The sequence below is a fragment of the Hemiscyllium ocellatum genome, chromosome 2, assembly GCF_020745735.1.
Source record: "Hemiscyllium ocellatum isolate sHemOce1 chromosome 2, sHemOce1.pat.X.cur, whole genome shotgun sequence".
Taxonomy (NCBI): Eukaryota; Metazoa; Chordata; class Chondrichthyes; order Orectolobiformes; family Hemiscylliidae; genus Hemiscyllium; species Hemiscyllium ocellatum.
The window spans coordinates 41659577-41675523 of NC_083402.1; the positions used below are offsets into that span (position 1 = coordinate 41659577).

At 39.6% G+C, this 15947-nt stretch overlaps 1 protein-coding gene across 1 annotated transcript in view; it reads right to left on the reverse strand.

The window, feature by feature from the left end:
* Window positions 1-730: 730 nt before the first annotated feature.
* ptcd2 (pentatricopeptide repeat domain 2) overlaps window positions 731-15947 on the reverse strand; it is a 34840-nt gene continuing 19623 nt past the window's right edge. The window contains exons 6-10 of the mRNA XM_060843834.1: window positions 12879-12970; window positions 10610-10723; window positions 8331-8405; window positions 3999-4112; window positions 731-2475 (exon numbers count right to left, since the gene is read on the reverse strand). Of these exons, the coding sequence (XP_060699817.1) occupies window positions 2251-2475; window positions 3999-4112; window positions 8331-8405; window positions 10610-10723; window positions 12879-12970 (620 nt within the window). The 3' untranslated portion in view covers window positions 731-2250. The remainder of the gene's footprint in view (window positions 2476-3998; window positions 4113-8330; window positions 8406-10609; window positions 10724-12878; window positions 12971-15947) is intronic.

Here is a 15947-nt window from a genome sequence, read left to right on the forward strand (position 1 = left end):
GTACTTAGGTATTCTGCATCTAAGATGGTGCTGTATGTTGGTGACATTGTTACACTGTAACTGATCTTGGAATTCACGGAATGAAGCACAGATATAGCGTAACAATGTTCAGGATTTAGGAGTGGAAGAGAATTTGCATATGGAGTAGTTTGCATGGACAGAAGGGTCAAGGGTTTGTTTCTTTAGGTTGGGGGTTGATGAAGTATCAAGGGAGAGCACTAGAGGAGGGAGAACCATTAACGCATCAGTTAACATGGGAGCCAGGAAGGAAAGATAAGTCATCAAGCAGTTTAGGGTCAGGGAAGCAGGAGGTTGGTTTTGTGGAGAAGGTAGGATCTGAGAGGGCAAGGTGGAAGACAGGATAGAAAGACTCAATGATGCAAATTGAGGACAGAGAGAACCTTCAGAGGAGTTTGGCGTGATGGGTTCAGGAAAAGGTCAGATGAGACAGCTGAAGCTGACTGTTATTAAGACTGGGGCCACATAAACAGGCCCCTGCTGTTGTCTGGGGCAAGAGTTGGAGGAGGCAGGGATTTACGAATACTGTTAGCAGCAAAGAAAAGCAGCCAGGAATAGTGAACATTTTTGACAGACTATAAGAGGACTCCGTTGTATTATATGTGATCTAGCCAGATCGAGCACAGTGAATTCTAAAACTAGTTGTTATTTTGAATGAAAATAAACGGAACACAGTAGTTTTCTTTAAATCTTTAATTTGTTGCATCCAGAGGTCAATCATAATGGACAATCAAGAAAACACACTTTGTAGTTTGGAATTCTGATTCAGAATCCCTTACTAAACCTACTGAACTAAGCCTTCTATCAAAATAAAATATTGATGATAAGGGAGCAGCCTCTTTCAAATACAGGACATTTACAGATGCACAGTTTATCATCTTCTCAGTCAACTGTTTGCAAATGTGAAAGAAATATGGAAGACAGGTGAATATTTTTAAGTTACTGCGTGTTGACAGATTTTTGAGTTTCATTTCCTTTAAGAATTTAGACTGTTCATTGGACAAAAAGATTATTCATACCATGAAGTTGCCTAGCAATAAAAATGTTTCGGAACACAAATTCCTTCATGCATTGAGAATTGTATTTGCATTGCATACATTGTATTACAAATGATTTACAAATTCTGAATAAAAGGTTATTTTATGACTCATTTCGCCAACCATAGGACCTTTGAAGCAGCCAATAAAACTGCTGGCAAGATGGAAATGAATGTGGAGAGGTGAACTCTGCCAAAATATTACGACTTCTAAGATAACATGACTTTATTCATGATAATGAGGGAATATCTTACTGTTCACTTAATCATAGCAAAATGTCCACCTGAATATATAGCCTGCATTTCTCTTGCATGAAAATCAATAAAATGACACCCCATTCAGCTGCCAACAAACCTGCAGCAAATTTGAGAAACTATTCAAACTGAATTCCTAACTGGTGAAATACTGTATATGCATCAGATGGATATATCAAAGGATATGCTCGGCAGAAAGACAGAAGGATAGAAGCTGCAATCTTCCTGACTTGAAGCTGCATTGTTCTTGTACCTTCGCTGGGTCAAAATCTTGCAACTGCCTTCCTATCAGCACTGTGGCTCTGGTGCAATGGTGCAAGGTAGCAATTTATGGAAAATATATATTGCGCCTAAAACTGGCTCAGTTCTGATAACACTACAGGAAAAACAACTATGCAATATGTTTCACAGCTTTACAATAGTCTTCCTGGTTCAGATAGGGATCAATGACATTTTTGCTAAAACTGATTCTGAAAGGATTTCATGATTTTAGACCAGTGTACAAATGTATGGAAAATTAAACTGAATCAAAAGTACATGATGAATAAATAACTAAGTTCAAGTGTAATGAAATAATTTGAAAATTTTGAGCTCTCTGAAAGTACAACACAAATGTTATGAATCAGAAGCAATGTACCTTTCTGTATCCTCCAAAGACATGCAATGTAGCATTCAAGTTACAGCACAGTTCTGTTTACTTATTTTTGCCAAATGTGTAACTTTGGTCTTGGGCCTTTCAAGATTATTGTAACAACTAACACCTTCAAAACACACATCATCTTGCCTCAAGAAGTGCTCTGCATCGCTCAGTCTTCAAGTTTGCTCAAAACAGCGAAACCAGATGCTGAAAAACATCTGTTCTCTCAGCTGACACCAATAGCGGAGAAAGATGTCCAGGTACAGCTGTTCAACACTACCAAATAATGCACAATCCAGCTAAATTACTCTGAAAGTAAAGCTGACTGTAGCGGTTTGAAGGTCCGTCGACTAACTTTCCTTGCATCCAATAAAGGGTTAACAGGCTTTTTTCCATTTGGCGTTTGACAAAGCATGTCATCGAGACTCAGTGCTGTGATTTGACCAGACCTTTGCAGTGAGTCACACACATCCTCAAACCGTCTTTGAAGTTCCAGATTTTTCTCCAAGGTTTTGCAGACTGCAGTCAGCTTTGATGATAAATAAACCAAAGTTAACATAGGTTTGTGATAAATGTCTATTAAATGAAACAGATTTTTAATTTATTCAGATAAACACAAATTGTATGGTGAATCTAGACAGAGAGAGAGAGAGAGAGAGATTATCAAAACAGATAATTAAGCAGAGAGATGCTTAAATAACTCAGAGGACGAAACAATGTGTGTCACAAAGCTGTCACTGCAAGGGCACAAAAGGGGAGAGAAACCTTCAAACAACATCCTGGCAGATTATGCAATTCACCCTGAGGAGTAATGCACAATCTCCCAAGCTGTGCATCACATGGTGACTTTATTGTACATCATCATAGGTGCTGAATAAATGTAGCAAAAATATGCCATCAGTTGGAACAAGTAGTGTACACTCTCCTACATATACAGACACAAGGAACAACCCAACTTTAGTTAAGGGTAATGTAGCGGTAATGTCACTGGATCAGTAATCCAGAAACTCAGACCAGTGCTCAAGAGACACTGATTCAAATTTCAAATGGAGAAATTTGAATTCAATTGAAAAACTTGGAAATAAGTGTGATAAACATGGTGAAATGCCACAAACCCACCCTCCTTTTAAGAAGAATGATGTTACACAATCTGTGTAACTCCACACTCACAGAAACTATCCTCTGGGAACCTAGGCAGTAAATGCTGTCTTAGCCAACAACATCCACAACTCATGAACAAATAAAATGAAATGTAACTGCCAAGTGCTGTACTGGACCAGACAGAGCAAAAAGATGCCAGATTTCATCCTGCCTCTGCAGTGCATTAAATGGTCAAAGCCCAGTAGATGTACCATACTACAGCTGGCTTCTGTGCTTCTGAGCAAGATTTGAGGAAATTAAAATGAACCAAGGTTCCCATTTCTGATTGCTATTCTCAGGAATCCAATTGAATTTTGTTGAAGTGAAGCTCTCCCCAGCAGAGTTTCTCATTGACAGTCACCACTGAGGCATAAACAAGACTGGTGTCTTAAAAAGACCATTCTTTAGGTCATTGCTGATCATCATAGAATCCCTACAGGGTGGAAGCAGGCCATTCAGCCCATAGAGTCTACACTGACCCTTCAAAGAGCATCCCACCCACATCCACCCCATCCCTGGGACCCTGCATTTCCCAAGGCTTACCCACCTAGCTTACACTTCTCAAACACTATTTTTGCACGGTCAATCCACCTAACCTGCACATCTTTGGACTGTGGGAGGAAACTGCAACACCCAGAGGAAACCCACGCAGACACTCCGCACAGACAATCACCCGAGGCTGGAACTGAACCTAGGTCTCTGGCGCTGTGAGGCAGCAATGTTAACCACTGAGCTTCGATGCTGCCAGCATTTATTACGCATCACTAGCTGTCATGGATATGGTGACATGTGGACTTTCTTGAACCACTTCAGTCCTTTTGGGTGAGGGGCCCCCAGGGTTTTGTCCCAACAAAGATACAAACAAACTTCTCAATCAATAAAGATGTTAAGTTTGTGCATTTACATACTTACCACTTCTTGGGAAATATCCAGCTTCTTCACAAAGGTTGGCACCTTGTTTGCAACTGTTCTTTCCAAAACAGAAAGCAGAGTTTGTTGTGCCCCTGACAGAGCTAGTAAAAGGACCTGAATCAAAATTATAATATTGTTATAGCCCTTAAATATAAAACATGTTCTCAGTTGCTAGTGAAAATATACTTAAATATCGGCCACTTTAAAAACCATAATTGGACACACATCAAATTATGTGAATTCAGAGGAATAGAAACAGCTTTATGCTAACCGTTGAGTTAATTTAACATTGTCAGCTCCCTCTCCCCAAAACCAATATAATCTGTGATGCTCAAACTGAATTGCCTACTTTAGGTGAGGTTTAACCAGGTTTCTGATTCATAAGGTAACATAAGAAACAGGAGCTGGATAGGGTAGGCCATTAGTCATTCAAAATCTGTCTTAACCATACCTTCCAGCATTATCCATCAATACACAACACTCTACTAACCTCCACATTATTAAAAACAAAGAACTGCAAGGCTGGAAATCTGAAACAAAAACAGAAAGTACTGGAGAAACTCAGCATCTGTAAAGAGAAAAATCAGCGTTATATTAATCTTGAATATACTGAAGGCTTCAGCAGCCACAGCTCTCAGCTCCCTGTTCAATTTGAAATATCACATCCTCACATTTATATCCCAAACTCCAGATAAGCTTCAACATTAACAATATTTTTTATAAATGTTCAAAAGATTTCAGTAATTTCTGCACATGGACTTTGCATATTTCATAACTTCTTCTGAATCTCACTGCTGCTTGTTAACATTCCCTTTATCTGCTTTAGTACATGTTTTTGCCTTTGGGTGAACTTTTTCTCTTAATACTATCTTTTACTGATGGCTATAGTTGCTTAATTATCCAAGTGGAGCTTTTGTCTTTGGGATGTATGTCCCAGTAATTTGGGTAATTAAGCTTATGGCAGTCACAACTTTTAAGTGTCTTACAAAAATGTAATACCCTTAGGATGACACTCACTCACTCTCTCCCTCTACTCTCAATATCTCAGACGTTCTCTTTCTCCTGGGTTAGCGACTAATATGCATTTATTTCTCATCACTAAACAATCAGATCCATCATGATTTCACTGAATGGCAGCACAGACTTGATGGGCTCAATGGCTTTCTTCTGCTTTTACATCTTATGATCTTACGTACTTAAATTTAGACTAGACTAGACTTACAGTGTGGAAACAGGCCCTTCGGCCCAACAAGTCCACACCGACCCGCCGAAGCGCAACCCACCCATACCCCTACATTTACCCTTCACCTAACACTACGGGCAATTTAGCATGGCCAATTCACCTGACCCACACATCTTTGGACTGTGGGAGGAAACCAGAGCACCCGGAGGAAACCCACGCAGACACGGGGAGAACGTGCAAACTCCACACAGTCAATTGCCTGAGTCGGGAATTGAACCCAGGTCTCAGGCGCTGTGAGGCAGCAGTGCTAACCACTGTGCCACCGTGCCGCCCACCTATCACCGGTGACCATAACCTTAGCACTGAACCCAACCCTAATCTTAAACCTGACTTTAACACTAACCCTGGCAGTAAACTTAACACTCACCCTAACGTAACCTGAAACTGAACTCTATATATAACCTTAAGTCTAATCCTAACCAACACCTTAAACTGAAGTCTAAAATTTACTACGGACATTATGTCCCTTTGTTATTCTAAAACATATTGTTTTAGAAAACTGTTCTAAATACATTCTGGAAATGTGTTCCCTTTATTGTCATGCTGATAGTTTTCATGCAGACTGGAAGAAACATAAAATGACCTATCATAATCATTTCTTTAGAATATATCCTTTCCAGCTCCGTATATTTAAGCATTCCCAACTATATTACACTCAGATCCATGGACTCGTAAAAATCTTGCATCCACACCTGGACACAGGACTTTGGAAACACACAAGGTGTAATGCCCGCTTTCTACTATTGTAAATGTGCCTTTCATAAATATTTAGATTTCTTCCTCTTTCAAATTTTGCTGTTCTTTCTATAGCCTGAAATCTTTATGCCTAAACAATAAGGAAGTAAACAGGAATAGAAGTATGCCATATATAATGATATTCAGCAAGATCATATCAGCTGGATATAGGTTTGCTTGCTGAGCTGGAAGGTTCATTTCCAGACGTTTCATCACCCTACTAGGTAACAACTTCAGTGGGTCTCAGGTGAAGCACTGCTGATAATTCTTGCTTTTTATTTATGTGTTTGGGTTTCTATGGGTTGGTGATGTCATTTCCTGTGGTGAAGTCACTTCCTGTTCTTTTTCTTAGGGTGTGGTGGATGGGGGTCTAACTCAATGTGTTTGTTGATAGAGTGGTTGGAATATCGGCTTTTCGATCTCACCTCTAATTTTCTGTCCAATCCCCATGTCTCCCAATTCCTTTAAATGTCCAAAGATTTATCTCAGCCTTGAATAACAAGCACCCACAGTTTTCAAGTATAAAGAATTGCAATGTTTACGACATCTGAATGCAATGTCTTCATAAGTCAGTCTTAAATAACTGACCTCTTATTTTAAGACAGTGCCCCGATATTCCAGACTGTTCAGTCAGGGAAAACAACCTCTCAGCATTTAGCCTGTCAAAGTTATCCAGAATTTGACATGTTTAAATAAGAATACCTCTTATTCTTCTAACCTTCAAAGGTCAAACCTTCCCAATCTTTTGTTATGCAACAACTGCTTCACCCCAGGACTCGTGAGAGGTTGAATAGGCTAGGACTGACCTTATAGATGTTTATAAAATCATGAGGGGCATGGATAGGATAAATAGACAAGGTCTTTTCCCTGGGATGGTGGAGTCTCGAACTAGAGGGCATAGATTTAGAGTGAGATGGGAAAGATATAAAAGAGACCTAAGGGGCAACTTTTTCACACAGAGGGTGGTATGTGTATGGAATGAGCTGCCAGAGAAAATAGTGGAGACTAGTACAATTGTAACATTTAAAAGGCATCTGGATATGAATAGGAAGAGTTTGATAGGAGCTGGGTGCTGGCAGTTGGGACCAGATTAGGTTGGGATATCTGGTCAGCGTGGACGAGTTGGACCAAAGGGTCTGTTTCCGTGCTGTACATCTGTATGACTCTGTGACTCAATGTTGTGAACTTATCCTGCAGCATCACCAAAGCAAATTCATCATTTGTTAAATAAGGAGAACAAAAATATGCATATTATTTCAGGTGCTGTTTGCTAAATTTCCATATGATACTTCTTCACTTATTCCAAACTGCTCCAACAAATGCTAATACACCATTTGCCTTTCTCATTACTTGCTGTATCCAAATGCTAACCTTCCATGTTCCTTGTACAAGGACACTCAAAGCCCTCTGAACACGAACATTTCAAAGTTTCTCACCATTTACAAAACATTCCCACTTTTGATTCTGCTCTTGTTTAGTCACTGAACTTAACAGCTGTGTTGTCCTCATGGTTTATGTTTCTAACACCAGCAGACTTGGATAGATCATTCTCTTTACCTTCAACCTAGTCACTAATACAAGTTGTAAATAGTGGAGCCACAACATTCATCCTTGCAGCACTCCAGCTGGCCAACTTGAAAAATGATTTGCTTATCCTACTCAACACTTTCTTTCTATTAATCAATTTGTTACTCCCAACCCCACAAGTCCTTAGTTTGTGCAATAATCAACCTGCAGCCAGATTTCTGTAATGGCCTTAAATAATAAATCCTTTATGTTGTATTTTGTCCTTCTAAACTCATTTTTTTAAATTTCCTGTGCTTTAGTAGATTTGTATACAGTGTTTTGATTTGGATAGCCAGGTCTGCATTCACATATGTTTTGCTGGCTTTCAGAATCCAAAGTTTTCATTTTACATAATGTGCATTGAGCGTAACAGTGCCAAAGTCACACAATCCATGTTCCAGATGGCACAGTGAGGGAACGAATACCCTGTCCTCTCACAACTCACTTTACAGCAATGCAACACCTGCTGTTTGATGGCATGATGGAACAGAAGTAAAATTAATTGGAGTTGGACAGGTTTTATTTTCCTCCTTTGACCTTTTTAGTTGCTTGTGTCAAAATATTCTGGTCAAATATTCCGGTGTTTAGGTGATTTGCAAATATATCACTGCTGAAAAGGTAGAAAATGAGACACAGCTGAGGTCAACAGGAACATGACGCAAGACTACTTTTCTGGTCAGTTCGACAAATGACTTGCCCCTTACTGCATTTTTTTTCATGTGATCTTACAGCATTTTTAGGATTGTGAAAGGTGCTAAATGAATATAAATCATGATAGAGGTACTTACGTGAAGATTAAGACAGATTTTGCTGTCTGTGTGCAAAATGTGTGAGTAAATTGACCGAGCTTTAACAATATTATTCTGAAATAAAACAATCAGAAAAAGACATTAGTTTTTGTGTAATACAGAAGTAAAAAGTAGTTTTCTGAGAAATTTACACTGATAGAATAACAATACTAGGATGCTCAAATTTAGCCATGATAGAACGCAAACAATACTGTAATGATAACAATAATGGCTGGAGAAACACAGTAGGTCTAGCAGCATCTGTGGAGAGAAAGCAGAGTCAACAGCCCAGAAGAAGGGTCACTGGACCTGATAAGTTAACTTGTTAACTCTGCTTTCAGCAGGTCTGCAAACATCTGGGGAGAGAAGGCAGAGTCAGTATATCGGATCCAGTGTCAATTCTTCTGAAATGTCAACTCTACTTTCTCTCCACAGAGGCTGCCAGACCTGAGTTTTTCCAGCTATTTCTGTTTTCATTTCAGATTTTCAGCATCTGCAGTTCTTTGTGTTTTGTCTTATGAAAGATGCCATATTTATTTCGATAAAAGGTCTGCAAACCAAAATAAACAAAAAAAATTCAAATTATAGTACATTACAGTACTAATGGATGAGTATGTAAATGTCTATTATAAATACATCTCTGACACAGTCTTGCACTACTTAAATACTTTTAGAAAAATAGCAATCACTTTCCATTGGAATACTGAGGTGTTAAAGACTAAATTCTACAACAGAATACATTTGATGATTTGCATTAAAAAATATTATACATCTTGGACTATTTCCAAGATTATAAGCAGCCAATTGCAGGACTTAAGAATCTGTGCCACAGAAAATTCCTTTCAATCTCCACAAGTCACAGTAAAGGACGTGCTGGACTAAAATAGATTTTCATCACTTGGTGAATCCCTTCACAAAGTGATCTCTAAAATACCATGTGACCACAACATGGATGGGGTGTGAAGGAAAATGAAGAGATAAAACACAGTTTAATTCTTCTGAACGAGATTTTTTATTAATCCTGTAGATATAGTTGTTGCTGCCAGGACCATCATTTGGCACCACCCCTCACTGCTTCTTCTGGAGATGGGGATGGGGAGCCACCTTTTTAAACTATTGCAGTCGATGTGGTGGTGAAAGTACTCCAGGTGCCGTTCGGCAAGTGCCCCAGGATTTTCATCCAGTTACAATATAGTAATGGGGATACATTTCCAGATCAGCACAGTCTGAGACTTGGAGGTGGTCACAGATTTGGGTAGCACTGTGAAAGGAGCCCTGGAATGTTACCTGCTGTGCATCTTTTCGATGATGCACACTGCAGCTACAAAGTGGCAGTACTGGAGAAGGAGTATAAATCAGATGCCAATCAAGTAGGCCGTCCGGAGCTGTGGAGACTATTCCATCTCATTTTGACATATAGAGCCCTGACAAATGATGGGAGGTCAAGAGACAAATCATGTAGTATACAATTCCCAACATCCCACCTGTTCATATCGCCACAATACTTATGTATTTGTTTCACAGGAAGTTGGTGATGGTAAGACAAGGATTGTGTGCCCATGTCTACTTGCCCTTGAACTGAGTGGCTTGAGAATCAACCATATTGTTGCAGTTGGACTGGAGTCTCAAGTAGACCAGACCTAGTAAGAATAGAAGATTTCCTTTCCTGCAGGACATCACTGGATCAGATTAGCTTTTACAAAAATTGATGATTGATAGAGACTAGCTTTATATTCCAGATCTGTTAAATTCTGCCAATCCCTCAGGATTAGCCTCTGGATTACTCATTCAGTGATATTGCCATTATTTATCACCATCCCTTCTACAGATGCTCCAATTAAGCTTTTGATCAAAGGTAGCCCCCATTCTCTAGGTGTTGGGAAATTTGGCAATGGTAATGCTATTTGTTAAACGTTAAGACACTATGGCTGATCTTTCTTGCTGGAGTCTGCTGCATTGCTACAAACCTTTTAGATTATACCATGTGTGAGGCCATGGTTTATTTAGCAAATAAACATGAGGAAAAAAATTACAGGATTACTTTACAACAGTTACAAAAATTACCTTAAATCGCAATGAAAGCATGTAAGCTTTTAATCTGGAAAATAACAGAACTAAATAATTTACTGCTTTTTTTTAAAAACACATATCCTTTAGTTAAAACTGTGGAAAACAGCACCACAGAGAACAAAGAATTTCCAGTACGTCTAATTATGACTCTGTTATATTCAGCAGCAAGGTACATATTTCACCCTGTTAGCCTGTGAGGAAAACCGTACCTGCTTAATTACAAGTGCTACTGCAAAGCAGAATGCATGCCGGGGAATGAAATCTCCTCTTGCTAACGATTCTTCCAACAGCATGCTGCAGACCGTGTATGCCTCTTCGGTATTCTGCATGAAGATATTCAGATATTTTGCCAGGGCACAAATCTGGAGTTCAGTTAATGCAGACATACCCCGGAGAGCAAACCAATGGAGCATCCTCTCTTAACAAAAACAGCTGAACAAGGACAGCTCAGCTCATTGCACAGTTATAGACCATACATTAGCCCTCTATTCAAAATGATGTATACAAGAGAAAACATTTGTGCAACAAAAAGTAGGAAGTAACTTACTGTGAATTACAAGAAAAATACATATCATTGAATTTGGTTGTGTTCTGGATATAAGCATAATTACCTCTGACAAAGCTATTTCTCTCAAAATTTAGCAATGTCTTAGTTCTTCTTCTGAGAAGTTTGCCTCCAACACAGTAGATCTTTATTTATTAAGGTCACTGGTCTCTGTGGGTTTGATACTGCACACAAATTATCAGAGCAGTCACAAACTCACTGAATGCCATTAAAAAAAAATCAATGAGCTAAATTGCCTACTTCAGGCTCCTACATCTTATGATCTATCCTCACAATATAAACCAAACGCTTGCACCATGAATCAGGAGCATCTTCCTTCCAGCTCTCATCTCTAGTGATTTGCTGCCATTCAGGACCTGTCAGACTTGTGGTGCCCAGCACAATGGAGCTTTGTCATGGACAAGGTTATGTTCCCTCTTTCTCAGTATCCTATCATCCTCCTGGAGGACTGCTCCAGTCCCTCCAGTAACTCAGTATCCTGTACATCATCTCATTGACTGCTCCAATTGTGTGGAGTACAACACACAGGGATGATGCAGCACACTCAGTCCAGACTACACCTCCAGACCAGCTCAGGTCAACACGTGCAGCATATCAAAACCATTGGTCTTCACCACGTTTACAATTAGCAGTGGATATGTCTTAAATGTTAACTTAAAAGTTGTATTTCTTCAGATAGATTTGTTTCCTTTGAAAGAAAGTGGCTACCACTAGGGTTCAAGCCCATCATTGCCACATGTCCCTCCTCTTATTTATAGACTGCTGAGAGAGAGGTATAGAGTCATAGAGATGTATAGCATGGAAACAGACTCTTCGGTCCAGCTTGTTCATGCTGACCAGATATCCGAAATAAATCTAGCCCCATTTGCCAGCACTTGACCCATATTCCTCTAACTCCTTCCTATTCATGCACCCTTCCAGATGCCTGATAAACACTGTAAATGTACCAACCTCCCACACTTCCTCTGGCAACTTATTCCATACACACACTACCTTCTGTGTGAAAACATTGCCCCTTAGGTCCCTTTTATCTTTTTCCCCTCTCACATTAAACCTATGCCCCTAGTCTTGGACTCCCCCACCCCAGGGAAAAGATCTTGGCCATTCCCTCTATCCATGCCCCTCATGATTTTATAAACCTTCATAAAGTCACCCCTCAGCCTCCAATGCTCCAGGAAAAACAGCCCAAGCCTATTCAGTCTCTTCCTATAGCTTAAAACCTCAAACCCTGCCAACATCCTTGTAAATCTTTTCTGAACTCTTTCAAGTTTAACAACATCCTTGCTATAGTAGGGAGACCAGAATTGAATGCAGTGTTCCAAAACTGGCTTAACCAATCTTCTGTGCGACACAACGTGACATCCCAACTCCTACACTCAATGCACTGACTAATAAAAACAAGCATACCTAAAGCCTTCTTCACTACCTTATTTACCTGCAACTCCATTTTCAATGTACTATGAACCCGCACCTCAATGTCTCTGTTTAGCAACACTCTCCAGGACCCTATCATTAACCGTATAAATTCTGCCTTGATTTGCCTTTCCAAGATGTAAACACCTCAAATTTATCTAAATTAAACTCTATCTGTCACTCCTCGGCCCAGTGGCCCCATGTGACGAATAACTGAGGGGTCTTTGATTAATGGTAACTTTCCCATACACGCAGGGCACTTACAGGCTATGGCTGTTTCTTCATTTACTTTTAGATGGATTTGATTTTATATAAACTCAGCATGGGTTGCATGTTTATTAACTAAGCTCTCTGTATTCAGATGCTTTCAGAGGACGGTTTTCATTACACCTGAAGCTCCAGTTGGCATGGACCTAGGCATAAATCTGTTCTCACATAAGTAGAGAACTTTGAAACAGAATTAAAGCAAGAAAAGATTGACAGGTTTAAGAATTACTTACCATTTTGTAGCAGATTGCAAATGCTAGTGTATAAGTATCTTTACTAAATTTAATGCCTTGATTTTTCATTTCCAGAAGGACTCCCAGAGCACCTAACCAAATAAATATTGTCAACACTGAATAATTGTAGAATCAGATCAAAATGCAATGACAGATATTACTGAATTAGCATAGGCATGACATAAACATTAACTAGCACTTCAATTTGAACTTCTCATTGTCATTATAGATTATACCATTAATTACCCTGCAGCATTCAACAGTCCCTAATCTCTGAAATGTCAAATACTGAGCAGCGTTCTGGATTCTCTTTGTATCTGTTCATGCGTGCAATCAAAGTTTTTTTTGCGGGTTTAATCTAGTTAAGCAGTTCAGTATAATAATGATAGAGTGTTGGAGTGTTTTATTAAATGTCTTTCAGAGTAGAGTGTGTGGTGCTGGAAAAGGCCATCTCTCAGCCCCCCTGGCCCACAAGCCTCATTCCTGATGAAGGGCTTATGTCCGAAATATTGATTCTCCCGCTTCTCGGATGCTGCCTGACCCGCTGTGCTTTTCCAGCACCACACTCTCGACTCTGATCTCCAGCCCTCACTTTCTCCTAAATGACTTTCAGGTAAAGCATGAAACTCGGTACCATTTATCTGCTGCACTGGTTCATTTAGTTGCTAAATATCCTGGACACTTTGAATAAGTGGAGGTAGAATTCTCCTAATGCTTTAGCCAAACAGTCTTCTATTTCAAAATAAAATTTCAACAACTCAGCCAGTTCCTAGCGGAAAACTGTAACAAAAGCAAAATAAAATGGTCAACAGAAACTTATCAAATTAAACCAAAATGCTGTTAACAGGGATAATGGCATACCCAGCCTCTGCAGTGCCCACTGGTCTAATGTTCCAGTGGATACTCTAGGCTCTCTCTCTCTCTCACACACACACACACTCAATGAACACAGTGTACGGATGTAATCATGGAAGAAGGGGAGACACTCAGGCACTATGATCCACTCCACAGTCTGCTGCTGGACTTGTATAAATGGCCACTTTGGCCAAGCCCAGGAGTTAACCCTCTGATTTGCCGACAGGGTGCCCAAACATTCCCACCACACTATGGGTGAAGAAAATGTTCCCTCAAATGCCCTCTAAATTTCTTGCTCCACCCCTTAAAATTCTGTCCCCTTCTTATTGACCCTTCAACTGAGGAGAACAGCTGCTTCCTATCCACCCTGTCCATTCCCTTAATAATCTTCTACCTCTCAATGATTTCATCTCATAAAGCATCCAAATAATGAATCACATAACAGCACATTTCTGGAGCAAATGAACCTTGTACCTGGACTTTCTGACACAGAAGTACTGAATAATCACTAGACTCTCTGTGAATCAACTACCAGATGAAAGGTAGTTCATCAGCAATTAGCTGATTGTACAAAAACAGGAGGTTATTTGAATGAATGAATACATGAATAATTACTGGAACGTGAATTGTGTGACCTACTTCTTTTGGCTTTTCCAAATCTTCCTGTGGTCCTAGAGTCTTGCAGATACTGGTTTATGTTTGGCAGTGAGATCTTGTTCCACTAGCTGAAGGAATATCTCCTAAATTTCTCAATCAACACTACCAACTAGGTTCTTTGGATATATTCAACTGATTTATTGTGTGTGGGCAATATTGATTTAACGTTTGTCTACACAGCAGCAATTCGACATCAAAAGAAAACTGGCCATCCCAAACCTAGGAGAAAGTGAGGACGGCAGATGCTGGAGATCAGAGTTGAAAAGTGTGGTGCTGGAAAAGCACAGCCAGTCAGGCAGCATCCCAGAAGCAGGAGAGTTGGAAGTTTTGAGCAAGAGCTCTTCATCAGGATTCCTCCCAAGAACTTAAGGCATCTCATTAATACAAAATTTCCCTTACTTAATACTTGATTTCCAATGTTTTTGGGTTTATTCATTCTTTTCCACAAACAAATAAATTGAAGCAGTTGTCTGTATTCCTGAGACATTTAGCAGATTTTTCTTCATGTAGTGGGGCAGACCCTTATCTGATAGACACAGACCAGCATAAATTCATTTTCTGGGACCAAAGGAGAGTTTGGGAAAGCAGTGGTGTAGGCCACTCAATTCAGGTTCTATTAATTAATCATTCATTCATTCAAATAACCTTTTTTATACAGCCAGCTAACAAGTCTAGTGATAATGTCAGTACTTCAGTGTCAGAAAGTCCAGGTACAAAGTTTCACCTGCTCCGGACATGTGCTGTAATATGTGATTCATTATTTGGATGCTTTATGAAATGAAGTCATTGAGGTGTATTAAATTATAAGGGGAATTGTCATGATAGTGTGGCTCCAATAGATTATTTTGTCTTGGTCTTTTATGCGATGACAGGTTGCAAAGCAGAGATGCCAAGCAGTCTATAAAAACCACTAGAGGTCTTGGGGCTTTCTAAAAAAAAAGTTGGAACAATAGAGACAGCCTGGATGGGTGTGGCCAGCTCTCACAGACCAAGGTTTCTAGGTTTGTTTTTTAGTTCAGTTTTGGGCAGTTGCTGTTATGGGTTTGAAGAGGTAGAAGCTATCTTTTCCCTTTTTCGGTTACAGCTAGAAGTGGAGTTTGCTCTCTGTTGCTGGGTTCCTTTTTGCTAAGTGATGTATTTATGGCATGTTACTATATTGGAACTGATAATTAATAACAGTTACAGTATCTATTATTTGTGTAGTTTCCCAACAGATTTACGTTATTCTAAATCGCTCTTTGATTGGGTGGTTTAACTACAGTGTTTAAATAAATTGTGTTTTTGCTTAACTTCGAGTAGCTTGACCAGTTACATTACAGGCACTTCACATTTGCCTTCAAAACAAGAAAAAGTTTAGGTCTAGTCTACCTTCATAAAATATTTTGAGGGTGTGTGGTCTGGTCCATAACAGGATGGATAGGAAGCAGCTGTTCCCCTCAGATGAAGGGTCAATGACAGTGGGTCAGAATTTCAAGGGGGAAAGCATGACATTTCAAGGTCATCAGAGGAAACATATTCTTTACCCACAAGGTGGTGGGAATCTGAAATGGGATTCTG